Below are 25,855 nucleotides of genomic sequence, written 5' to 3'. Positions count from 1 at the left end.
CTCGATGCTCTGTCGGACTGTCGGCCGGAATCACGGTATGTCCCTCCGGTCCGGGTCAGCGGGAAACTCGTTTCATTCGCGAATTCGCTCGGGGAACTCTCATCGCTCCATAGAATGCTGGGAGCTCTCAACTCCGTCAGATGTCCCGAAGAGGGCTCGTTCTCCGTCCCACATGGAAACCGAAGAGCAATACGGCATCGAAGATGATGTATTCTATATATTAGAGCATGCGAGCAATGAGGCTCCCCCTTGGAGACGAGCATTGATTATTACGTATGTGGTAGCGATAATCGGTATTCGAGCGCTATTCGCCCCCATCGAGTACGATCCCAAAACGTCTCTTGTGGTCAGGAAACTCGATTCTCGGCAGGGAAATCCAGTCCCATCTTGTGTTCCTGGAAGCCAAAGGTGGGTGAAGTGCTCGACAAAGGACGGAGACGGACTTGGAGGGAATACTCTTCGACAGCGGGGGCCAATCCATTTTAGGTGCGAGTCACTTTGACCGCCAGCAGCGGTCCCCGAGGTCATCAGGTCAACTTTGAACTCCGTGCAGCCTCTTCCCACTGGCAAGGTGACGGCCGAGCGTACAGAGTCAATCTCGATGTCCGTTCTTTCCACTCTATCGGAAATGAACGGGCATTGCGAGTTGCGCACGTTGCACATTCACACCCCCTGTGTCACCCTCTATTCGGCAGCCGTCCTCCCTCCTTGCTCCTTCTCCTTGGATACGCTGCAGATGTTCTTCTCTTTGAACGAAAGGAGGGGGTCCCCACCTCGACAGGAATTCTCCCACCTTGAGTGCCTGCCGATGGAGTGTTTAGGATTCTGCTTTTGAAACGTGCCTCCGATCATGAAATTCCGCACATCGATGGCTGTAAGAGAAGCACAAAAATTCTCCCTCGCGATGCGATCTATCCGGCTACTCCAAGCGTGATGCTTGCTGAGAATTCTAGAATCCGATATAGGTAAGTATCTAGGGTAAGCATCTTCCGACAAAGGAGTAGCGCTGCGGTCTTCTCTTGATTGAGACGAGTAGATTCCAGGACGAGAATGGCTGGGAATGGACGTCCTTTTTATTATCACATACACTCTCCTGATGAACAGTCGCTGGACTCTCATTCGGTGTGAGCTTAAAAAATTATTTCATCTCTCTAAACATCTCTTAGTGCTCTCTTGGCAACCTGAGTCACATTCCGTGCTCTCAAGTACTTTGAACAGTCAGCTGTCGCTTCATCGGGGGAAGACTCCAGAATGCAAATATTGTAACGAGCTTCGAAATTATCAGCCTGCCATCGTACGACTTCTTGATAGCACTGGAAGTGAAATGCGCTTTAGTGTTCAGTCGTACTGCCAAACTCTCTGGCTATCCACCTGAACTATGGCGAAGCTCACCTTGTACGCCTCTGATTTCCGTCCGAGATGGATCATATAAATGTCTGCCAGGAGCATCGTGCCTCTGACGTATCCGGGATGTAAGGCAACAAGCTTTTCCAGGAAATGAACTGATTGATTGTACCGCTGGTCCTCGTATAGAAGTACTCCGAGGTTGAAGAGAGCGCTCCGGAAATCGGGGTTCACAGTCAGGGCTTTTCGGAAAAATCTTTCCGCTCGGACGCGATCGGTTTCTTGAACAGCAACCATCGCGAGATTGAACCAGACGTGTTCCGCGATCCTTTCGTGTAACAGACCAAGCTCTTGAACTCTGTCACCCAGTCGGCGGCGCATTCTCGCCTCGCTCACGTGTTGCAGGCACATACTGAGGCTGACAAGTGCGTTCTGTAAATAATTACCGATTCTTGAATTGAGAAAGGCCCAGACATCGCCGTACCTGGATCATAAGTCTCACCTGATGCATCTTGTCCAATGAAAGAACAGTCAGGAACTCCTGGACGGCGTTGTCGCTGTGGTTTCCAAGCTTCATGAGAACGACGCCCAGGTTGAAATGCGCATCGGCATCCAAGGGTTTCAATCGTACGGCTTTTTTATACATTTCGACAGCCTCGGATAGACGTCCCATTTTAAGGAGAATCTCGCCGCGATTCGTATATGCATCCACATAGTCGTTTTTCATCGCTATCGCCTCTTTGTAGAGCTGGAAGATTCGTGGAAAAATTCGAAAATCACCAGGGTCACGCTTTTCCAGCAGGAATTCTCCAAGACGCGTATTTCCGTGCCCTCTGAGAAGTGCTCACCGAGTCCGCCTCACTGAGACGACTGTTGTTGCGAGTTATGAGATTCGCAAGATTAACAAACAGATTGAGATGAGCTGGAGCGAGGCGAAGTTCCACTTCCGATGATTCGCTGGTTCTCCGGGGCAATAATGCATGGGCACGACTGTATGCTGCCTCTGCCTCAGTCAATCGATTCAATTTGGAGAAAGCTCTCCCCAGGTTGATGAACGAGCCTATATCATCCGGCTGCAACCTGGCGGGATGTTTTTCATCTCGGAATCCCGTCGTCTCTAAGTAACAATCGTTAAGAGACGCTAATTTAGGGATTCGGTTCTTCATTACCTGCTCGCTTCGGTGAAGAATTTCAGTGCGCGCTCGTGCTCATCCTGTTGTTGGTAAGCGAAGCCGACATTATTGAAAAGCTTCGCATTGAGCGGGTTCATACGGAGCCCCGATTCATACAATGTGATCTCGCTTTTCCAGTCTCTGTTGCGTTGGGCAGTCTTGGCACAGAAGCTCATGAACGACGACATCGCTAAGAATCGGCATAGGCTGAAAAGAACGGAATCCGACAAGTAGACATGCTTGCTCCGGCCATTTTGGAGCACGAGCTAAAAAACCAGAGCAACTGGGGCACCGACAATCGACGGAGCCAGAGTCACATTGTTCATTGTCGATGGACAATCCGAATCCGATACAATCGCTCGACCAACGCACATCCCCCAGCGGGTCGGGCCTGGAAGACGCGTCTCTCGCTGTGCAGACTCACAGTTTGTTTTTGTCGTGAATCTTCTCGAAGCCGTTCGCCACCAGCATGCAGAAGCCGATGCTCGGCACGTACAGTACGCGCTCGGCCACGACGAATCCCACCGGGAAGAACAGGTTGGATGCTGGAATAAATGGGATGACCAACATCGCCATCGATATCAGTCGCGCGTGAAAAGTCTCGCAGTGCGATTCCTTCCGTGCAACACTAGAGACCATCAGGCCGTAGAAGAGGAACGTGTACAAGTTGCGTACATCCGTCGAGGTCAAAAGAGGGATCGAGCCCATGGTCCAGTCGCAGCATAGACGGTACGGGAAGAGGAGAATTTCGAAGTTGAATAAAGGCAAATACGCGAAGGTTAGCTGCCTAACCGGTGGGGGCGATAACGCTGCCGGGTTGTCGAACCTATGAAGGATGTCATCGGGTTTTATTTCATTCTTCCCACGCGACCTCGACTCGCTCCAGGTCGGAATACCGTTTGCCGTGCTCACCTGGCGAAAACAGGTAGTTCTCCCTTCATCAATCTGTACCGAAGGTGCAGCAACAAAACAGCGGACGCCACATACGCAAGATCCTTATCGTATTCCGTTTTCAGATATGACATAAGTTTCTTTTCAGCGTCGAAGAGGCTTCTCAAGGAGACGCGCGTTAGGAATTTCACCAGGAGACAGAGGGGGAATGCCATGAATCCTTGTTCCTTTGAGAGAGTGGCGAGGAGACAGAATGTGACGCTGGTCGCTGTTTGGCGCGGCGATTTGCCTCGAGCGGCCATCAATGCCCACAGCAGGAACAGCGCGCTCATCGTCTCGGCCCGTCCGACCACACCGGTCACCTGGAAAAAGTGCGCAGCTTTGAGTGATGTCACGAAGCGGCACGCTCAAGAAAAAAAAAAAAACGAAAAGACTTCGCAATCAGGGACGGGTCCCTAGTTCATGTACCGATTAGTACATATTCCCGATATAATATGAACGGACGCGTGGCAGAGCTTTACTGACCGCTTCTGTATGGACCGGATGTACGGCGAAAAGTAGTGCGCACACGAGAGCCTGCTTCCGAGACGTGAGCCATTGAGAGCAGAATCTGCCGAAGTTTGCAAGAACTAGCAGTTAAGGCCCAACCAACCTCATGAGCAAGTTTCCCGAGTGAGTTTACGTTCTAGCTCCACACATGCTGGAACCACGGGGATGCCGCGGGAAAAAGTCCTCTCTCTGTCAGAGACGATAATCAGAGATGCATACCTAAATTCATTTCGAGGGTCGAGGAGAGATCCCTATGAATGACCATAAATCTGCATGATATCGTGGCGTCGAGAAAACGTCTAGACGACTCGTACCTGAGAACCGAGAGGGAGACAGCCACATGGAGAGCATGGTTGACAACATGATAGCCCTTCGGGTGAAGACCATGCAGAGCATGATCAAGGCGGAAAGTGAGAACTGTCAGAGGTCGATAAGACTTGTGACTCTGTTCCTGGAAGAGAGAATAACTTCAGGAAAGGCCTCAACAGCATACCTGAAACCGGCTCCAAGATGTGCCCGCTCCCGCTACGTCCCGGATCCGATAGCTTGCTGACATCGTTGCGGGAGGCCTCCCGCAAGGTCGATATCTGCGGCCCGTGGCGTTTTCTTGTTGCGAGCGGAGCGAGAATGAGACCATCATTGCGACCTCCGCGGTAATGCCTTGCACAGCAGAGCGCTCGGGGTAACGGTCGGATCATGTCGCTATGGGCCATTCGGAGTTATCATTGCGAATGGTAAGATATGCTCCTTGCGAGCGAAGAATCCAGGTCGGACCAAGGACACCTCTAACACGAATCGGAGAATCTCGTTCCGTCTCGAGGACGCTCGTGATTCCTGCCGTTAAGCTCATCACATGATGCGCGCAACCTGTATGCTGTTTGCATTTAGACATCTTCAGCCGCCGTGAAGATTATGATGGCTTCTCAATGTTATCACGGTGAGCGATGATTTCCAGAAGCGGCCCCGTTCTCGGGAGTTAGGCTATTTGAGTCCGCTGTCTCAAGCAGCATTCGCCGTCTCTACGACGTAATTGTCCTTTGCCGTTTCGAGCCTGTCAGATGTCGAAAAGAGATGTATGAGAGCTCGGGGAACGCTCCTCTAGAGTGAGGGCAGGGACTTGGGAAGCTGCGAGCATTAACACCGGCTTGACATTCTTCTCCGCCTGTTGCCACCGCTGACATCGGCTGTAGACTGATGTTGATGGTGAAGGGCGACCGCCACGAGAAGCGTGACAGGTGGAGACCGATGAGGTCAACCGCGAGCCTCAATTATGTGCCTAAGAGGTGCAACTCTCTACCAGTTGAGTTCGGAGTCCCCACGTCGGCCGCTTTTCTGTCAGCTCTAGGGACTAATAGCGGACGAAATTGCCTCTTTGGAATATCTCGCCGTGCCCGGCCTTCTGTGGAAGAAGCTCGTCACAGGAAACGCTCCGAAGGAGTGGCTCTCCCCGGCGATCACCGCTCGAAAGCGGGAATAGCGACAAGAACTTTCTTGATAGTTTCCGCCATATGTCTCTCCCTCCAGGCTTCTCCTGCCTATCTGTTTCCCTTTTGACCGTGACCGCAATGCACCTCAACACGGGATATTGCTATCGTCCCCCCGGTCTCGGATCATCCCCAATTTCCTCGATACTCACCCTCGACATCGGTGTACCCCAGTAATCGTTGTAGAAAACATCACTGAGGGAAGTTTCGCCGTGCACGTCCTTATTGGAGACAATCGCAGATATGTCATCGAAAACGAAGCCGCAATCGTACGTATTTGCGTACACGGCGGCCGCAACTACGAAAACAGCTGCATAATGTCTCCAGAAGAGAAATGTCTGCAACGGAAAAAGTATCAAGGAGCATTAGCCCAAAGCGCGAAAGTTTCTCCATTCTAATAGCTTGTGCAATGTGTTGATGCCTCGAGTGCTGAGAAGAGCCCCGAATCGGAGTGTTATCTCTCAGTCTGCTTTCGAGGAGATGCAGCAGATGTTCTCGGAGTGTAGAGGCGACCGCTCCTCTTTCGTTTGTTCGTCCGCTCTTTCTGTGACCCGCTGGCTTGAACACTCATCACAAGTTTCGTTTTGTCTCTCGAGTGAGACGCTCACACAGTAGAGTGTTCAACCATAGTATCTCGGAGCAGAAGCGGTGCTTCACCTCACAGACAGCTGACAACTACGGACCGCAGTCGGAATTGACTGACTCGAGCTGTTGTCATCATCCGCATCTCTATAGATGTCGCTTTTCGAGAAATCCCTTCGCCGACCACGTATTCTGTCTCGTGAGACTCTCGAGTGAAACGTTCTGCCCCGCTGTTCCAGACTAGGTTCTTCAGAGCCGGGATATCTAAAGAGATGGGCTAACGGATATCCGGACGGTGTCGATGCAGTCCAAGGAACCGACAGAGTCGCGTCCATCGGAGCAGATCCTGAATTTAATCTCAAGGAAATACCTAATAGAAATCTCACGGCATAAACTGTGGGCTCGAATCGGGAAGTCGACGAAGACCTTGAGATTCTGTCCACAGCGAGTTCATCATGCTCGGACTGTCAACGGTTCACCGAGAATGATCAAAAGCATCCCTAGGGGCGTAGCTCTGAGGGAATTTCAGGATGCAGAGGACCTCTTCACGACGATACAGGTAGACTCTTCGTAATTGGGCCACGGTGACCGTCAAGGAGCTGAACTGCACCGCGCCCGGCAATGACTATATTAAACTTCATGATCCTCGATTCCGAGATCTGGAAGAGACGAGCATGGTTGCGTCGCGTCGCCCTGAATCCTGACCATTCTCCAAATCATTCCGAAAGTGCAGAGACGCAGCGTTTCCCAGCTTATGGCCAAACTCAAGGCCTCTCTCTGCCGAAGTGAGGGAAATCGGAGCGGATATAACATTGGCTGATCGAACAGTCTGAAAGATCACACAGTCCATGAAAGATCTTCATCCTCCAGACCGCAGAATAATGAACATATCGAATTTTCATGGTTCTCGAAGAAAAGAGCCGTTAGATTATCGATCGCAATACGAGAATACTCTCGAAGAGCTCGATCCTGACGTTCCTCTCTTATGTTGCACTCACGAACAAGGACAATGAGGAAACTACCCACAACAGACCTATCACCGAGCTCGATTGAGAGACACCCAGACGTCGGCGTCGCCACGCGACGCTAGTAGTCGGGAGAGACCGACGGAGGCTCGAGGTCCAACTCCCCGATGAGGGGGAGCCAGTTGCATTGAGGTTGGCCATGAGGCATGTTCTCGTTGAGCCAATGTCCCTCGAAAAAGACTTGCAGGCTGAAAACGGCTGCATCCTCAATGAGCTTTTGTCTCATGATCGAGCACGTTCCCGAGTTGGTGGCACAAAAGGGTTTTATGATGCGAGATTCCATCGATCCTGGGACCATTTTTTCAAAGACAGACAGAAAACAAACTCGGACTTGGAGCTTTGCGCAAGCGAGGCGGGAGGCAGGAAGTGCACAAACTCGACTATGATTGAATCTCGTCAAGATCCGGGGGGAGGGGGGATAATCGTCCTCAGACTTTCTGTGAGGATGTGTTCTACCTGAGTACCTACGGGAAGTTGTGATATGCGATTGGACTTTTCGCCGGCGACATCGCATCGCGGTCAGACAGTCTTCTTCTACGGTGATCAGAATGTCCCCCGTCGTGTTAATTTCTATAACGCCTATTCTCGGCATCTCGTAGGTACATATACATAGATTCCCTCATGGTTATGATCAGACCTCTCGAAAGCTTACTTCTCTTCGAACAGAACGCTCCCGCGCTCCCACTAACTTAATATATTGATACCGAGATAGCGAAGCACAGGCTGACAGTTTTCGACGATCGGGAGCTGCAGTCAGCATGACGGCCCCTCAATTATTCATATTCTCAACTTCTATCATACAAAGACCACGAACGGAGTACGGAGTCGATGCTCGAAGTAAAAAGGGAGCCTGCGGAAAAGGCGAGTCAGCCGTGGGAGGATCAGCTCTGACTGGCCTGTTTCTTGAATCCGAGCAGCGGTTTCCACCTCGGTGATTGGATGGACATTTCTGATGTCGATTCCCTTATGAACCCGCGGACAAAATGCGTTCGTGGGGAGCTTGCGGCACTTGGGAAAGATACCGTACTTCCTCATAATCAAGGGCATGCCCCTTGATCGCTCAAGAGCTCTAGATGGGTGCCCGTCAAGGAGGGGTCCCTCCTATTAGAGCATGCCCTCCCGACTGAGTGAGGGGATCCATAGACGAGGGCCGAGATCGAAGCTCCTGGTCTCATCACATCGTTTATTTTACTCGTTCCAACGAGTTCGAGTGAATATGTGGCCTCTTGGCTCGCGATAGAGAATCGGATGATGCCCCCCAATTGGAGGTTTCAAGTGTGCCCTTCAATCGGAGCATGCCCATCCGAGAACCCTCTCCGGAGGGTTCCCCTCAAAAAGAGCACGCCTTTGATTATGAGCATGCCCTCCGGTTGGAGGAATTGCGGTATGTGCTCCATATTCACGAGTTCAACTCTCTTGTTGAACCGGCTGATTCAACGCAGACGTGAACCATTCGTGAGGAAACCCCCATGGAGAAGGAAATCACCGTCAATAAAATAATATCTCAGGGATATGAAAAGTCCCGAAAGAGGACGCGCACTTGTAATCAACGACTACGACGAGCACCGACGGAGCCTGGCTGCCCCCCGCATGAGAATTCGCAGCCTTTCCCTGCAGCTTTTCTGTTTGCACGTACGCGAGGTTAACTACTTGAAGAAGTCGAACATCGCTGCTCCTGGAAATCCTATCACGAGACGCCTTCGCTTGATCGTCAGGGCTCGTTGATACAATTTCTCATTTCTTGTTGGCTATACGGAGGGATAAGATGGAAAGCAAAAGAAAATGATCCGCTGACTTCATAATGATGAGCTGGGCCTCGGAGCCTCAGAGACTATCGAGTTATAGGATGGATATATTCGCCATGACTTAGTCTGCGCAGTTCTCGAGGCCCGCAAGAATGACGGTCCCTTTCCAGGGTCAGCCGTCTTGGACTTCCGCTCGGAAATATCGAGGAAAGACCGGGCTCATGAGGCCAATTGATCAATTGATTCGGTGTGACTCGACCACCGCCGGGTAAGAGCTCAATAGTGTCAGTACCCACCTCATCGGTAGATTGAACGTCGACGTCCCGGTCTGGACATCGCGAGGTGACCTCGTTTTCTTTATTCGTTCTCCTATTGGAGTTTGCCTTCATCTTTGCACTTCACTTCCACAGCCTCTCCAAGAAAGCAGCTCTCCGCTCAAAAGTCATCACATTCCGAAAGAGGCATGTGAGTGCTCGCGGAGCAAGTCATACACTAACGGAGACCGCCACGTTGTGAAGGCGTGCTCAGAGGAAAGAGACGTCCTCCGAGGGAAAGAGATGGGCGGTTCTTGAGTCACGTTCGGAAACGTCAGCAAGATGGCTTTCGAGATGTTTGACATCAGTTTCTGAGCACGGTTTGATTAATTTCAGCCGATCTCTCGCGATCGTAATACTGATTCGATGACAGCATCGCTTGCGGCCTAGTGGAAGCGATCCAGTGGAGTCGGTATTGTTTGTGTCGCCAGACTCAGCACAGAATATGGTAGTAAAGATTGAATTTTCCTCTGTGTCCTCTCTGCCACCCCTTAAGGCTGCTCCACAGATCAGATCCGGAAATGAGATCGACCATTCAGAGGGAGGATCATCGCCAGCTCTGATAAGAGGCGAATCGTCCCGCTCTGCTGATGATTTATTATAGATTCCAGACTCAGAGTCTCGCCCAGTGGGGCTGGACTCAATTCGATTCCAAGTCCATCAGTGGCCACGATTGACCAGACGACAACCGGGGATTATTTATCGACAACGCTATGAGCCCATGACCATTGGGATGCCCTCAGCATCGTACTCAGCGTCTCAATTAACCGAGTACATTATTCGACGGGTTCCGATGAAGCATAGAACTCCTCGTTCCAGCATCCATGTAATCTTCTGTAGATTGATTCACTCGCAGTTGAAAAAAAATTCCGTCCACGAGCTCTGGACCGAGAGTAGAGATTATGAGCCGTGAAGCGTCCCAGGAGGCGATGCGCAGGTACGGTGGACCCGTTGATTGGATATAAAAATTTGGAGATCTGCAACCAGTGAGTCCTCGAGCGTTATAAAAACCCTTCTCGAACACTCGGGAAGCCCTGACGAGATGGTCTCGGAAGGGCTCGAGCGCAGAGTCTTGATCGTACGCGACGGGACCCATCAGGTCACCAGCATAATAATTCCGGAGGCTCGGAACGAAATCCTCAAAGACTCCGGAAGGAAGCGTACTCTCGTCAATACCTCGCTCGTCATTCTCGATACATTAGATCATAGGTGGGAGAGTGGCCACGTGAAGCTCAATACTTGCCGGTATTCGTAGCCGCGCTCAACAAAAGTTATCTAATAAGTGCAAAACATATGTATCTCCAGAGAAGGAGGGAGCTTGCTCATCCGATCCTCTGAATCACGGGCTGGCGTCGGGCCCGACCGGCCGATCCGTGGTTTTCGATTGGAGCGCCGATAATTCTGGAACCGTTGGCCAATGCTTCCTCCAATTTGAGACCCGTTTACACGTCTCGAGAAATTACCGTGGTTGGGAAGCAGCTCCCTGCATTGCGGTAAGATGAGCCTCAATCAACCCCGCCGCTCTTCCCTCTTCCCGGTTGGGGCGACGCAATTGTTCTTGCTGAATCCGGGTTTAGTGAATAATTATTTCTGGTGCAGCTGCGTGATAGCAAACTATGAATGTTTCCGACCATAAGCAGATGCTAGCAGCTCCAAGTTCGTCGCCGCTGGTACTGTGGTTGTCTGGACCATGTACATAGAGCAAGAGAGAGTAGCAAAAGAGGGTAAGGGGAAGGGCAGGGGGCAGTGGGGGGGAACTTCAAGCAGCAGGGAGAGGAAGTTTACTTCTCTGCCGGACCAGCGCTCGCGTGTTTCCCTCAAACTGTGCCAATTACGACCGTTTCCAATAGAGTACACGGTGCGTTTTTTCATGAGTATATGCTGAGTTGAGACGAAAAGACTCGGCGGTACGTGGACCATTCTCTGCAGAGAGGTGAGCCGGCACCTCCCGAGGGTTGAAAGAAATTCTAATTTGGACGCGTTTTGGTAAAGGGGATATTCGGCATACCTGCGGGGTGGAAAATTGCCGTGGAATGGTCTCGGTGTCGGGGCAAGCGTCTCTCGCGGAGCTGCACTCGCTCAGACTTCTCGTCTCAGCTGACGTGCTCTGGGCGATTAATATTGCGGAACCAATAAGCTGCGACGGTGTATATGTCGCTTGATTCGATGTTGAAACCGGCGACATGTGTCAGCAATCATAAGCCGGCTCTGAGTACATACTCTGTTGCTAACATTCGCATATTGGAGCTCAGCTGTTATAAGTGTTCTACAACAACTAACGAGTTGGCCGAGTTCGCTGTCAAGATGAAATGCTTGGGAAACTTGGATTACGGAGACAGTACAGTCGGACGCCCCCTAGGAATCTGCGTCTGAATCGATTCCAAGAAAACGATAGTGGAATCTGAGCGCTTTCCCCCACAAGGGATAAGTTTTTGGGTCGTGCAACATATTCAGCCTGAACCCGCGGACCGTAGTGAATCTTTCTTGTAAATCAGGCGGCGTGGCGAGGGAAATACCGCGATATATTCGCGCCGCCACACTTATCAGGATGCAATGGCCTCTCCGGGATTCACTCCGTGTTCCTTGGAATCGTAGTCTAAGCGTGATAGAATCCGTCGAGAATCCCATAACTCAGGTGTCAGAAACAGTGAAGAGGGATCCGACATGCCAGAGCGCCTTTGGCGGAGAGGTCCGTCGGATCCCGAAAGAGATTCGGAATGTTTATCGAATATTATCCCCCGTCGTTCGGCCACAGTAGGAGGTATTTGGGTCGGATGGGTGGAGGAGGAGTCGCCTCGATAAGAATTGGTATACATGTTTGCTAGGCTGCCGCTTGTTTCCCATCTATCCGACCGTCCGACACTCAGACAGTGCGGCCCTTCCGCCGGCCAGCGGCTCACGCATGCTTATAGACGGGACATGGTTGAGACATGTTTTGAGGTATGTCCGTCTCATGAAGTATCAGCCTAATTGCCGAAGCTCCTCATTCATGGTTTGGAAGTCCGGATGTCTTTCTCTCTCCTGATAGGAATCGCTTGGGGAGAGGAAGTAGCATTATTGGCAGTGCCAAGGGCGAACGGATAGCCGGCTCTGTCTCCGCGGTTTCTGGGCCGTTGTTGTAGATTGACAATCCAAGCCGAAATTGCAACTCTGCTCACGTGGTTCGACTTGAAGGGTAAACAGCGAGCTGGCCAGCAGCGGGAGGAAAGCGCGGTGTCGGAACAAGCCCAGGCGTTAATGTTCAATCGAGAGCCGACGTGAGTTGACTGCCTGAATGACATGCAGACTTCACCTGACTGGCTTGCTGTTCCCTTCCTGAGCCGTATGAGCGAGGAACTGTCGCGGAAAGAGGCAGCTCGTCTAATTTCTCCATTTCTTCCACGCAAGAGAAATCAAGACACGAGGAGCGAATCTCGACAGGAATGAACCTTCGACATCGAGGCTGAATTGCGAGAGGAGTCGGGCTTTGCCCTCGGTTATTTAGAGAATCAGTCGGATGCTGGCGTGGATGCCACCCCATTCCGGATGGAAGTGATGCTTCACAAACGGTCAGAGCGCTCTCTTGTTGTGAAGCGTCTGTCTGAAATCTAATGGCCTTTAGAAACAAACCGCGGGGGCGTGGCGGTCTCTCCATCGCTACGCCCCTCGCTCCCAAGCGGGGCTCGAAGAAAAATTGAATGGATTTAGCTTTCGACGCCAGATGCCTTCGCTGAGCGGCTGTTCGCTGTCAGCGTCGACTCCTCCGTTCAATCGGTGCTCTCCTCTTCTGCCGTCCTGGTGTATTCTTTTTTTTCAACTTTTCTGGTCTGGTCTCTTCTCCTGCAGATACCTGTCACTGTACCTACTCATCCGAAATCAGCATTCGAGACAAGGTACCTGAGTTAGCGCGGGAACGGAGAAGATAAGACACCGTCCCCCTGATCCGACCCGGCTTGTTTAGCTCATTGAGTTGGGTTCGCACGCTTAGGAAACACATTATTATTAACGATCATCTGCCGGTAGAACTTTGTTCGATGAACCAGGGCATGGTATTCCAGGAAGCCATAGTCGGCTCCCCCTCAGACCCAATACATTCGGCGGGCTAGACATTGCTTCATCATGTATTACGCTTTAGGAGAGATTGATCATTGATAGCACTGCTCGAGCCTGGAAAGGATCGAAATCTCCTGAAATTAGTCTCACCTCGCATTGAAGAGCTTGCAAGTGTTCGCTTCCTAATACATACAACATGATGAAACGAACGAGTGCGGAAATTTCCGTCGCAAATGCTCGGGTAGTGTCGGAGAACTTTGCGGGAACTTGGTCTCTCATTGTGGCCGCCCAAACAGGCGACAGAAAGTCAGGAGTAGTTCGTTCCCGGCTCGGAGGAAAAGCACGAAGAATGGAACAGCGGAGCAGGGAATGGGATCGAGGGCTTGGATTGGAGCGCGGACAGGGAGATGTGTAACATTCCAAAGATAATTTGCTGTCACTTCCGAGCTCTGTATCCAACAATCCACCCGCAGTCACTCATTCGCCGCTCTCAACACCCCGAAACTCAGACCAGACGTCGACGGTCTCCCCTTCAACTCCGGCGTTATTCGAGATCGGACAGCCGCTCAGGTACTCTCCCCAAAAATTCATCTCCGAAAACCCTCTCGAAGCTCCGACAGATATGGATCAATGAGACAGAACGGTACGCACCGATCATTTCGGGAAATCGATCCGACAAAGCCTCCGAAACGGATCGGTCTCTCAAGCGCGGCCGTACCCGTGCCAGCTCCGAGTGACGACGATGCAGACGACAGGGCTCCTGCGGCTAATCATCATTTGATCCGGAACATCCCGCATATCCTCAATATTCCAGTCAACGATTCGCGGGCGTGTCATTTGCATAGTTTTTCCCGTTTTCCTTCAGCATCGTAAGATCGGTCGCCGCCTCGTGCCCCTTGCGGCCGCGGACGGGTCTTACTCGCAGGCTCTCCTCTCTCTCCCTCCCGTTCGCAGGAACAAAAACCGTTAGTCACCATCCAGCAGCGGGGCTGCGATCAGTCGTCTAACGACGATTTAATGTTGGTCTACCTTCGGCTGGCGGCCTGAGAGCGGGCACGCAGACGGCGGACGGACGGACGCGCCGAAGGTTCGTGGCTGCTAGCCTTCATTAGCGTTCCCACACTCGCTACTCCTTACATTACGCAGCTTCGCCGTTTCCTCAACAGCAGCCGAGGGTCAGAGAAAAAGGTGAAGCAAATTACCTGTGAAAGAGATATAACACCGATACTCGCCCCAGACGATCGGTCTATCTCCCGTCGATCCATCGCCGATCTGCCTAGTGAGACTCGATGCGGGAATGAACCCGCCCAAACTCAGCAGCAATTACGAATTGAGAGTCCTACGATCCATCAATCCACACCTCCGAGGGACGAACCATTATTGCTCGACTGTTTCTATTCAGACCGGCAACGAGGCGAATTTTCCCTCGAAAGCGAGCGACGCGAAACCAAAGCTGCGCGAGCGATCTCCTCTGTTTGATGATTGCTTGCAGCAAAGACTGATTTGCCGCTCTATTGGACTTGGCATTCGGAAAAGGGAAGCTTCAAAACTCCGTTCGGTTTCATTACTTCGTCGCGGAATCCAAAAGAGTCGAATGGAACAAAGCGGAATGCACGCGCTCCTATCTCCACCCTGGCCACCTACCATATCACTGCTCATGGATCTCGAAATCCCGAATTTTTCTTCCAAGTCAATTTCGGAAGATCGCGAATTCCTTCCAGCTCGAGCGGAATCTCCCCGACTGGCATTGATTGGGTGTGCATGGAAATCTTGATCGGAGTTCTCGGAGGCGGGACACGGAGACCTCGTCCACTCTATGGGTCAATGTCTTGAGACCGCCACCATCGGAGGGGGAGCAGGATCCTGCGGCGGGAGGGGGGCGAGATTCCGGTGGGGCGCAGCTCGAATATTCCGACAGCAGCATAGACGATGAAGAGCCTGCAGGGCAGCGAATTTCTGCAAAATGCATTCCCCGTCGGCAGACGCGGGAACCACACTGACCTACAGCTCATTAGCCGTCGGTGATTGTGCTCTGCATCTATGACGAATCGAAGATGGAGAATCTCATGGCTAGACTTCGAGACTCGCTCGTCCATTCCCACAAGCCAAACGCTTGCTAGTGCCATCCTGTAGAGAGCGTGAGTCTTTCGCGGGAGCCGCACTTAAAAACAGCCAGTGTGCGGGAGCGGGAGCTATTAATTAATAACATCAGCCACAAGCTATTAAGCTTCATTGCGGGCTGTGAACGCACAATTTCGCTGAAAAATCCGTTCGCGAGATTTTTGCTGCAGAAGCGCTACGGACTCGCGAGCCGCCCTCACACCATTTCGAAGCCCTCGGAACTTTCGAGGGAAGCAGCTATGAGATGATTCCCCTGCTCCTGGGGGGCTGCGTTCGCGGAAGATGCGACGGAGGCGCTTCTCCCCCCTGATTTGACGCCAAAACCTTCACAGATTCACCGTGAAGCAGCGCGAATGAGCTCCTCTCGTCTCGTGTCCGACCGATCAATTTCTATAGTGATAATCATCAATTCACCGATATGACTAGCAGCCATCAGAGAGTGTGGGCCATTCGCATGTGAGCTCCCTTTCCTCTGTCATGAGCTCGTCGCCATCGATCCTCCCACGCTCCCGACAGAGAATGTCCCGTATAATACATCTGTCGCTCCATGGAGATCTTGACCCGGGGTCCAAGAATGAGGAGAATCCTTCACTCAGAAAAGTTACGGCGCGTCCTTCCGACTCCCGTGCGACGACATAGGACATCAGGCAAGTGGACGACCATTGATTGTCTCCCATCCCGCCGTCCACAGACGGACTTGCTCATAAGAAAGTCGTGTTCGCCAGACCCCGCTTATCGCGGCTAATTGGGTCCGGCTAGTTTCGCGAAAGGCGGAAATCTGCAAACAGGGATCCCGTGTTCCCGAGCGGTAGGATTCAGGGTCAGAGCGCCCTGGCCTATCAAAATTCGATTAATATGTATCAGCTGAGAGGATCATGGACCTCGTCGGCAACATTTCGGGATGCTACGCACCATCAACATGCTTGTGAGCGCCCAATCGCGCTTCGGATATACATACGTTGATGCGTGGACGTCCGCGATCACCAGAGCTATCCCGGCCGGGGAAGGAGACCATTGTTCCGGATTGCTCGACGGTGTCGGATCATTCTCGAGGAGAGCTTCGGGTGCCCTTGGAATCGCTCGCATTCGTCCGGGGACCCGTCGTTTTTCATCGCTCGAGGCTCATTCAGGAAAACCGCATGTATGTATGGACATAGAGAACCGTTTCAGAATTCCCGAATGGTCTCGCAGGAGCGAGCAGAAGTGACTCGGCTATAGCGGACCTGATAAGGGACTTTCGAATGGAACAAATTGCTTTCCAGGCCCCGGTTTCATCCCCTTCCAATCTAATCAGATCGGTTGTGATGGACCCATTCTTGCGAGAGAGAAACTCGGAAGCGATAGTCTGATGGGCGATTTCCTAGGTTTCTCTGTGCGCGCCGTCAGACAGAATGCAGCGGTGTTTCTGAAGAATTTCAGTAGGGTTCTGAATCGGAAATAAATTCCGATTCAGAACCCTACTTCGCATGAGACGGTCTTCGGATATCACGGACGCTCCCGACCACTCCCTCAAGTCCCTTATGACGGGCTTTGACTATATACCCATTTTCATATTTCGCTTGTCACCAGAGGAGAGAGGAAAACAAGCGACCCATCGCAACTCCGCTCGTCGTTTGGTTACCTGAAAGAAGAAGAGAACAGGAACATCGTGTTATCAGGAAGAGCTCTCCTCCCTCGCAGATACGCTTCGAATTGTGAGGTGAACAACAGTAAGAGGTGGACTGACGCGCTGTCGTCAGTCTGCTCGGCTCTTTCAGAGCTGGTTGTCGCTCTCTACATACGCTCGCAACCTCTGATCGAGGGTGAGGGCGGAATGATAAGAACTTTTTGTATTCATTTCGAGTCGTTTGCTCTTCCGTTCGCGGGCTCGTTCGCTAGCTGGCGCAGTGGCAAGCTTGTCTGCGTCCCCGCATGTCGGCAGGCTCGACATTCAAAGTCTGCCTCTGTGCTCGTGTTTTTCGATGCTCTCGTCATGCGTGGATTCCTCCGGTTCCTCGTCAAACTCGTACCGCCGTGGCGAAGTCGTGCATCGACAGGGAATGACTGCACAGAAATCAATGCTACCGGTTGATCATCGGAAAATTCACGGAGCGTCCCCGAGATAATTTCCATGACCCATGAATTTCATGAATGATTTCCATGAATTTCCATGAATATTCCAACATGGGACAGAGACATCAGCGAATCTTTTTGAAAAACACGGCGCACCGGAAAGGGTGGTTCAGTCACGCCGGGAGAGGCCGAGGGCCCCGGCAAATTGGCCAAATCGGTCGCTATCACGTCCACTCGCGGGTGCGGAACATGAGAGACGCGTGCTTCCGTTGGGTGGCCCGCTCCTTTCACACGTTGCAAACAGTTGGAGCAGCTGGAGTGTTCGGGCGAAAGCTTTTGGGGCTGCTCGCATCAATCTCGACGGAAAGAAACGTATTAGCCGCATGGGCGACAAATTCCAATGTTCACCGAGCTCACGAAGCCTTTACAGGAAATGGTCTGATAAGTCAGCTGGTCCGATTGAGTAGGTCAGCGACGCTCGGAATCGATCCCGGGTTTGGAAGTCAGGTAACTGAGCCCCGTCTCGGACTGGTTCTCGAATCCGACAATGAAAGTGAAAATATCTGTTCTCGGGAATCGTCTCGATACCCCCCGATGGTCTGGGAGATCCCGCAAGCTCCGCCTGGCACTCTGATGATTTCAAGGTTGTGACAAAACCCAAGCTGGACCATTTGGAGCGGAGGAGCGGAAAGCGAGGCCTACTCCAGGCTTCCGTCTCACTTCTCTCGAGTGAAAATGAGTAGAAAAGATCTGCGGGGAAGAAAAACGGGCGGATCAGGTGACCGGAGACTCGTATGTACGTTGCTCGAGAAGTGAAGCCGCAAGTAATACTTACCTCCCGACGATCGAACGGACAAACGGGCGTGCCCGCTAGTCGGCCGACCGACAGAGAGAACAAGCCGCGCGCTCAACGAGCCAATATGGGAGCTCCCTTGCTTGCCGGCCGGCTGGCTGGCTGGCTCGCCCGCTCCCTGCCTCCATCCTTTCTTTCTCCTACTCTCTCAGCCAACTGATGGGTGCTGAAGAGTTGCTCCCTGCTGCCTGATGATGGATTACGGAAACGAAGAACGAGCTCGTCCCCGACCAACCCGGGCTGCCGAAACCCGGTCTCTTTCGCTGCCGAACCACTTGCTGAAATTTATGAACTAACTTTTTCCTCTGAGCTTCTCTCTACCCCCGTTCTCCGACGTGCTCTTTCTGGACTCGTTCTGCTGATAGACTGCTTTTGCTCCCACCGCCGTCCCCCGTTCGTTCGTTTGCACAATCGCTTGGTTTCATGAGGAGACGATGCGGGCTTTCGCTCCCGTCGAGCAGAGAAAGCTTCTCCCGATGGAATTGAACTCCGAAAGAACTATCCACATGTTCATTCTGACGAATCTTCCAACTAACTAAGACGATGGATCTGAACTCGAGACTCTCCGGCTCTCTTTAAGTCGATTCACACGAGCAAGTCCTGGATTCGCGGAATCCGCTACTGGAATCGGACGAGAGTATTCTGGAGGGAGTTATTCCCCTTCCAACTCATTGAAATTGGCCCTATTGTAGTCCATCCCCTCCTACTTGTTCGCTTTCATTCTCAGATGTACGGACTGTCGCCCGTTCGTGGATCTCCATTTCGGCGGAGGCTGTTGTTATAGGTATAGCGAGACAGAAGGAGAGCTCTTCCATTGCCAGGCTCGTGGGCCGGTCCGCCGGCTCGCTCGTTCATTCGTTCGTTCGCTATTATATTCCGCTTATCTAACGTCAACAGCCACCGATATGCGGAGCGGGAGAGGGGCCATGCATTAAGCTTCATACAAGCTCATATTTACTATTCCTTCTTCGGTAATCTGCGAACGAGCATACAACTAGCTTGGTTGGTTGGGTAGCTAGCGAGCTAGCCGACTGGGGGAATGGCAGGCTGACGGCTTGGCTTCTCTGTATTCTTACCTGCCGCTGCTGCCGCCGCCGCTCGAGGATTACGACGGGCAGAAACAAAAGATGAGAGCTCTCTACACCCAATCCACCGCAATTGTTTGCGCCCTCCTTCCGTCGGTCTCAGACGGTCCCCGCTCCGGTCGACTGACGAGCGAATGTGGATCTTCGGTTGTTGCAAACTGCGGAATCTTAATGAAGATGGGATGCTCGATCGCTAAAGCTGTCAAGCGAATCGCCCGGTTTCGGACTCGTGTTTCGGATTTCTTTCAATGCTATTTGTTTATCTGAAGGTAAATTATATCTCACAGTGAACGCGCGGAATCCTGAGGGAATTCCAAAAAGTTAGATGACTGGGCCCCGGCGCGCTTTGAACAGGTTCGGGGCATACCTTGGCAGAATTATGCCTCCCTATTAGTCGAGGTCGGGATCCGGAGGCAAGCTTCCCTCAGGACAATTATTGTCAGCAGTTTTCCGTCTCCATGGAGGGTCTCTCGACCTCGACGACACTTATCAGATGGGCTTCGGATCCGTGTCTGCTCTGATTGATCGGGGAGCAGATTTCTAAAATCTTCCGCGCGGGATACCACATGCTTCGAGACTGCAAGCTTCACTCGTCGGTCGAAGATCCGAGCTCGAAGACGCTCGACTCCGGGATGTTCTTCTCGTCTTCGGTATGTTGCCGAGTGTCGCATGTCAACATGCGACAGACAAGAATATCATCCATGCGTCTCCAAGACGTCCTGACGAATAATACGGTACAGCTTCGATGTGAAACATGCATCCTTTCAGACGTGTGGTAGTACCCGTCGCTGAGCAAAGTGAACCCCGAGAATACCCCGATCGGAAAACTTGATCCAAGTTCGCAAGTACAACACTCTTCAGTGTTCCGCAACACCGCCCCATTCGTAATAAATTATCGCAGAAAGGGCTTCGAAGATACAAGTTTCCTATAACAGGGGGTGCGAACCCCCATCAGGATAAGTCTACGCAGTATCTGCACGTCGAAGTAGAGCTTCCAAAACACACATTGTCGTCGAGGCTCCTCAGTAGGACCGGGAGGGGAAACGAGTGAGCCTATCCGCTTTCGTGATCCTTTCCAGCCAACGGTCCTCTCGTCCATAGAATTATTTTGACCGCTGGAAAGAAAATTGTCTCTTCCTGGGCAGAATCTTAGACGATTCCCGCGGAACAGCGCGTCATTTCTGCGTCTCAATCAGCGTCAATAGACGGCTGCCGACGGTCCAGAACAGGTTCAGAGATGATCGATCATATACTCAGAGATATTCAGATTCTAGTTCAAACATCACCTATTGCATCCGACAAGAGAGCAAGACACCATTTTGGGCGTCAGATGTTCATCACAGACAGTCGTTTGAGTAAATCGACCATCAGGGGGACACCTGCGCTTGCGTCAATCCCAGTTTATAGGTAGGTAGAAGAAGAACGGCTTCTTCTTATAGGTTTTTAGAACCGATTCATGAGAGCCGCCCCGGAAGAGACGGCTCCTGAGAATCTGGGGCTGGCGTACAATCGGATCTCTTTCAGCTCGAGGACTCCGACTTTCCCGTTCATCGCGTCCCCCCTCCTTCAAAGCTCGATCTAGCGAGAGGGGGCCGGATGTTACCGCGATTCACATATCTCCGTCCGCTTTGCGCCTCTGGAGCAAACTATAAGAGTGCAGAGATCGAATCACGGTGACTGATTCCTCCGTGACTGGGGAATAGTTGGGGTCCGTTCGCGACACACCTATGATTCTCGCTCGGACGAAATATTGCATGCATCTGAATCTTATGAGTTCGATGCAGCATAGCATCATGAGGTACGACCTAGGACGCGAGCTCGCTGCGGGTCCCCGGAATCGAACGCGATATCAATGAAATATGCCGGATTTCAGATGTCATACCGGCATCGCGGCCGGGCGGCGAAATTGCGATGCTCCGGGGTTGAGTCATGATCGAGCAGGCGTGAATGTCAGCGATCATTTCAATATCGCAGAGTCCGGGGACACTTCCAGCCGCGCGATCGCCCAAAATCCCTAATAATCGTCGTTTCCAGCGCGGGAGAGCCGTCCGCATCGCTTCCCATAGGCGGTAAACTTAAGAACGGCTTCTTCGATATCCCGAGATTTTGGCTCGCTCTCAATCTACCATTATCGACAAAGGCTGAGGATATTTCGCCGTCTAGGGGGACAGCTGCTTCGACTATCACACGGATCTAAGTATCGACTGTCGACCACTCTCGAGCCAGATTCGCTGTGGGATAGACGAGGAATACATGGAACCAGATTTGAGGAAATCACGACAATGGCGTGCTATTCAGCTCCTCTCGCGAACCGTGTTGACATTCGATCGACACAGCAATTATATCCAGCAATCTGATCCAGAATTCGCAAGATCTTGATCGAGAATTTGGGGACGTGGTAGACTCGCCCAGAATGATGGGGAGCCGCCTGTGCCGAAAATGTGCGAATAAATCTCAGTAATAATTCCTATAGATAGACATGTCCTCACAGAGCGGCATGCTCTAATATAGACCAACGCCTGATGAGGGCTCCGGAAAATAGAACGGCATGCCGTTCTATCATAATGGATACGGTTAGGTACCTTCAGTCGATCATTGCAAACTAACTTGGGCCCACATGAAGTTTCCAGGTCCGCGCGGGGGCGGGTTCCAGGCCCCTGGTGCATGGGACCTCAAACGGCCTCGGTGTACTGAGGAGTATCAAAGTAGAGTAGCTTCATTTATATCGCAGACCCGAGAGATCCCATACATGTAATGTAGACCCGAATAAGAGACTCAAGTACGCATACTGAAATGTTTTGGTTCACGACATCAACACACAACATGCCGCCATTCGCATTGTGAGTGCCCTATACCGATCTTGAGCGAGAATCTAAGGGGAATCGACCGCGGTGTCTTCTCCAAGCCAAGAAAGTGTTCGCCCAGGAAGCGTTTCTAACCATCGATGATTCCACCACGGGCTCAGGCTTGCCATTTCCGAAGTCTCTATCCCCCCCCCATATGATAAATAGAATATTAGCTAAGCGAGGAGGCTTCCGATGACAGGAATTCAGCCCACCCCGAACGACGATGGCTCTGTCGAGCTATGAGGCCCCGAATATGAGCAGTTGGGAGAAGTGCGCTGCAGTGATAGCTTCACCTAGTCGAGTATCGAGTAGGCGAATAGCGCTCAGGTCGTCAGCGCGCATCAGCAGCGGATGTCCTAGTCCTACAGGGCTTGCAACGAGGCCCGGGAAGAAAACTCGTTTGGAGCTTGTGGCACTTAACAGCCTCGTCAGCGATACGGGGGAAGCGCGAGCTTGATGTTTTCATTTGTTTATCTCGACACGAACTAATCGTGGCCACAAACTGGACCGCTTCCCTTCGGAGCCCCGTAGCCATCGGGTCAGCCACCACGGAGCGAAAACTCGCAGACTTCTCCCATAGGTAGACTTGGAACTATTGACTCACGGAGAACGGTCGAGTGTCGAGAAGGGAGCGGAAAACTCCAGCGATCAAAAATGAGGCACCATTTACGTTTCAAGAGGAATTCGAAGCCGTTTAGGAGCAGCTGTCTTGAATGGAACTAGTAATCGAAGATACTTCCCCCTGGGCCGTCTTCAAAGAGGTCTCGAGAAGCTACGGTTGGCTGGTAGTGGAACGCCGGATCTATCGACATTAAATCGTTCGGCTCCTGGGAGGGAGGCGAGACGTGAGAGAGTTTCATTGATTTTCAAAGGTAGAGCTCTGAGCTCCTCATGGATATTGTCTGCTTGACGACTCTGAATCCTCCCTCGATTCTCGCATAAGTCTCTCGGCAGTTCCCCTCCCCCTCGCGGCAGCATACTCAGAAACGACGCGACGTTCCGACGGCGGTTTCCTCAAGCATCAATCGAGCGACTTCTTTCATCAATCAATCCCGCACACGCCATCACAAGATGAATGGGTTCCGACGATAAGTTTGAGACGCATCCGCGGTTGGAGCGGGAAACTCTATCCCGGCGCCCTCGGGATCCTCCGAATCATGATCGGAAATTACCAACCGTATCGCAGGAATCCAACAGTCTTGCGGAATTTCTTTCCGTTACGTGGTCCGACAAGTCGATATGAATTTCCCGGGCTCCTTTGTGCACCACCTGTCACGGGGAGTCAAAGAGTAATATGAGGAGAATGATCCCGCTATTCTACCCTCGTCGAGGAATCGGACTTCAATTTTGCTCGAGGAAACTTGCAATACTCTTTGCCAGCGCCCGGACTATTGATTCGGAGCGGGCTCAGTCTCTGAATTAGATCGAGTCTCATTCTTCACGATCAAGTTTCCGAATAAGAATCGGAGTGCCTTCGGGACGAAGCCAAGCTGAGTACGTGGCGCGTTCCCCCGGTTTTCCAGGAGAGGCTCGATGGCTCCGGGGGTGAGTATCGAATATAGGCAGCGCAGCGGGAAGAAATTCACTAAGAACCGACTACGAGATGCGGCGTTCAGGTGTCTGCCGCAGGAGCAACGAAAAGCGTTATATTATGGATCTTAAAAGGTTTGAGAACGGATGTATTAACGAACCCGAAAGAAGAATGTCGGCGGCTCACAGAGTTTTTTTCCCTCATTTCCGGTCGAATCCGCTGTCGGAGTCAGACATGTTCTGGTTGTCACTGATCTCTTTACAAAGTGGGTGGAGCTGTACCCCACAGAAACGCAAACGGCAAGGGAGACAGTTGAATGCATCGTTGAGCTCGTACTTCGGTATTCCACTCCGGGCAGTGTCCTAAGTGACCAGGGACCAAATTTCCTGGCGGGGTTGACGCAGGCGCTGATGCGAAGCTTGGGTGTTAAGCATATCCGTACCAGCCCGTACCACCCCCAGACGGATGGACAAACGGAACGCTTCAACGCAACCCTGATGCAGTAGATACGGAAGTATATATCGAGGAAAATCCAGAGCACTGGGATACACGTCTGCGATTCGCGGCGTACGCGTACAGAACCTCCGTACACGCCGTAACAGGGTTCAGTGCGTATGAGCTAGTTTTCGGGCGGAAGCCCAGAGGTCCCGTGCTCTTGGTAAGCGGAGACGACTTGGAACCGACGGAAATGGACCACATGCGAATGGCAGAGGAATGGAGAAAACTGTCGTTCGGAAGAATCGTGAAGGATGGGGAAAACCGAAGCGATTCAGAGAGAGGAGAATCCGAGGACGCTGAGGGGGATTTGGTGATGCTAAAGGTTTTCAAACGTACGAAGTTGGACCCGCTTTACAGAGGGCCATACTCAATTGCTGAGTGTGAGCCGCCCAACTACGTAAAGATAAACGGCCGAAGGACAGTTTATCACGGCGTTCATTTGAGGCTCTTCTTGAAGCACGGCAACCTCGATGTGCTTGACACAAGACACAAGGTTCCCCGAACTCGAGGAACCCACCGGAGAAAGCAGCAGCGACGAGGAGGAGGCCGAAACGGAAGACCTTTCGGAGGAAATCAACGACGTTTCAGAAGACCTTGGAGCAACGGGACAGGAACCTTCCGAACTCCGAGGGGAGGAAACGGAGCTAAGGGGACAAAATTCCAGATAATAGGAAAGCCGAACCGGCTTCTGGAACCCTGCTGAATTTCCTGCCGTCAACGAGCCGTCATGGGCGGATTATCAAGAAAAACCCGAAGCACATATAATGGAGCGGGATAAGCAGACCGAAGGGAAAACTCGAAGGGAAGGTGAATGACAGGTTCCAGGTTGAACGTTATTGTGATTACGAGGTGGACGAAGTGATCGAATGTTCTAGAACAGGGGTGGCCAAGTGGGGGTCCGCGGACCCCTGGGGGTCCGCAGCAAGATTTTCGGGGGTCCGCGACGGGGTGCCTGAGTCAGATTCGGAGTCAGATTCCCCAATGGAAAATATGATGATTAATCATGGACTGTCTGGGAGTGACTAAACGCTGCACGTTTCGCAGCGAGAATATCAAGTCTGCAGACATTGCTGACAAACACGTCGAGTTGAACGTCGAACCTCGCATTCGAAGCTTGCCAAAAAGTGCATTATGAGAAATAGGGGGTCCGCCGACTCCAGCTCACCCGGTCAGAGGGTCCCCCAGCTCACCCAAGTTGGCCACCCCTGTTCTAGAACACTCAGAGGAGAGCCAGAGGCCGATTGGTCACCCCGTTCCCTCTCCCCGGCGCGTTATGAAACCCTATATAAGGAAGCGGCAATCACAATAAAAGCTGTTACAGTCTCATACACGCGTTATATGCGTCGTTCTTCCTCAGGACGTGAACTGGGAGTTCAGAACCTAGGGCAGCGGCACAAACAGAGATCGAAAGGAAGTATACCGAAGGCGATCAGCGAGATATAACCCAAGAGAAATATACCACAGCGTATTTCATCCAGAATCTCCATGATTTCCGGTCATCTGCTTCTGAGGCTCGTTCTTCGGCATCGCTTTCCTGCGACACCGTGATTAATTTCTCTCTGATGCCCCGAAGGGGACTCATCTTCCTTGTAGTCATGTACTTCCTCACTGGATATTGATGAAGTCTTTCGATTTTCAGAATAGAACCCGCTCGACGGAAGGGCCGGTTCTCGTGTGATACCACCTTTTCTTCGGAATCATCTAAGATCAGAAGTCTTGAACTTTGCGATT

At 51.9% G+C, this 25,855-nt stretch overlaps 1 protein-coding gene across 1 annotated transcript; it reads right to left on the bottom strand.

Annotated features, from left to right (window-relative positions):
• Positions 1–1,151: 1,151 nt before the first annotated feature.
• On the bottom strand, positions 1,152–9,181 carry LOC100901397 (protein O-mannosyl-transferase TMTC3). Its single transcript, XM_029111364.1, has 11 exons — positions 9,089–9,181; positions 5,593–5,778; positions 4,265–4,407; positions 3,933–4,017; positions 3,429–3,769; positions 2,941–3,342; positions 2,514–2,723; positions 2,193–2,424; positions 1,847–2,092; positions 1,393–1,776; positions 1,152–1,313 (listed from the first exon to the last, which is right to left on the bottom strand). The coding sequence occupies exons 1-11, from the start codon at positions 9,179–9,181 to the stop codon at positions 1,152–1,154; spliced, it is 2,484 nt and encodes an 827-aa protein (XP_028967197.1).
• Between the last annotated feature and the right edge of the window lie 16,674 nt (positions 9,182–25,855).

The sequence above is a fragment of the Galendromus occidentalis genome, unplaced genomic scaffold (assembly GCF_000255335.2).
Source record: "Galendromus occidentalis unplaced genomic scaffold, Mocc_1.1 scf7180000077436, whole genome shotgun sequence".
Taxonomy (NCBI): Eukaryota; Metazoa; Arthropoda; class Arachnida; order Mesostigmata; family Phytoseiidae; genus Galendromus; species Galendromus occidentalis.
The sequence above is the reverse complement of the archived record's forward strand: the minus strand, read 5'-3'. Positions and strand labels throughout refer to the sequence as shown.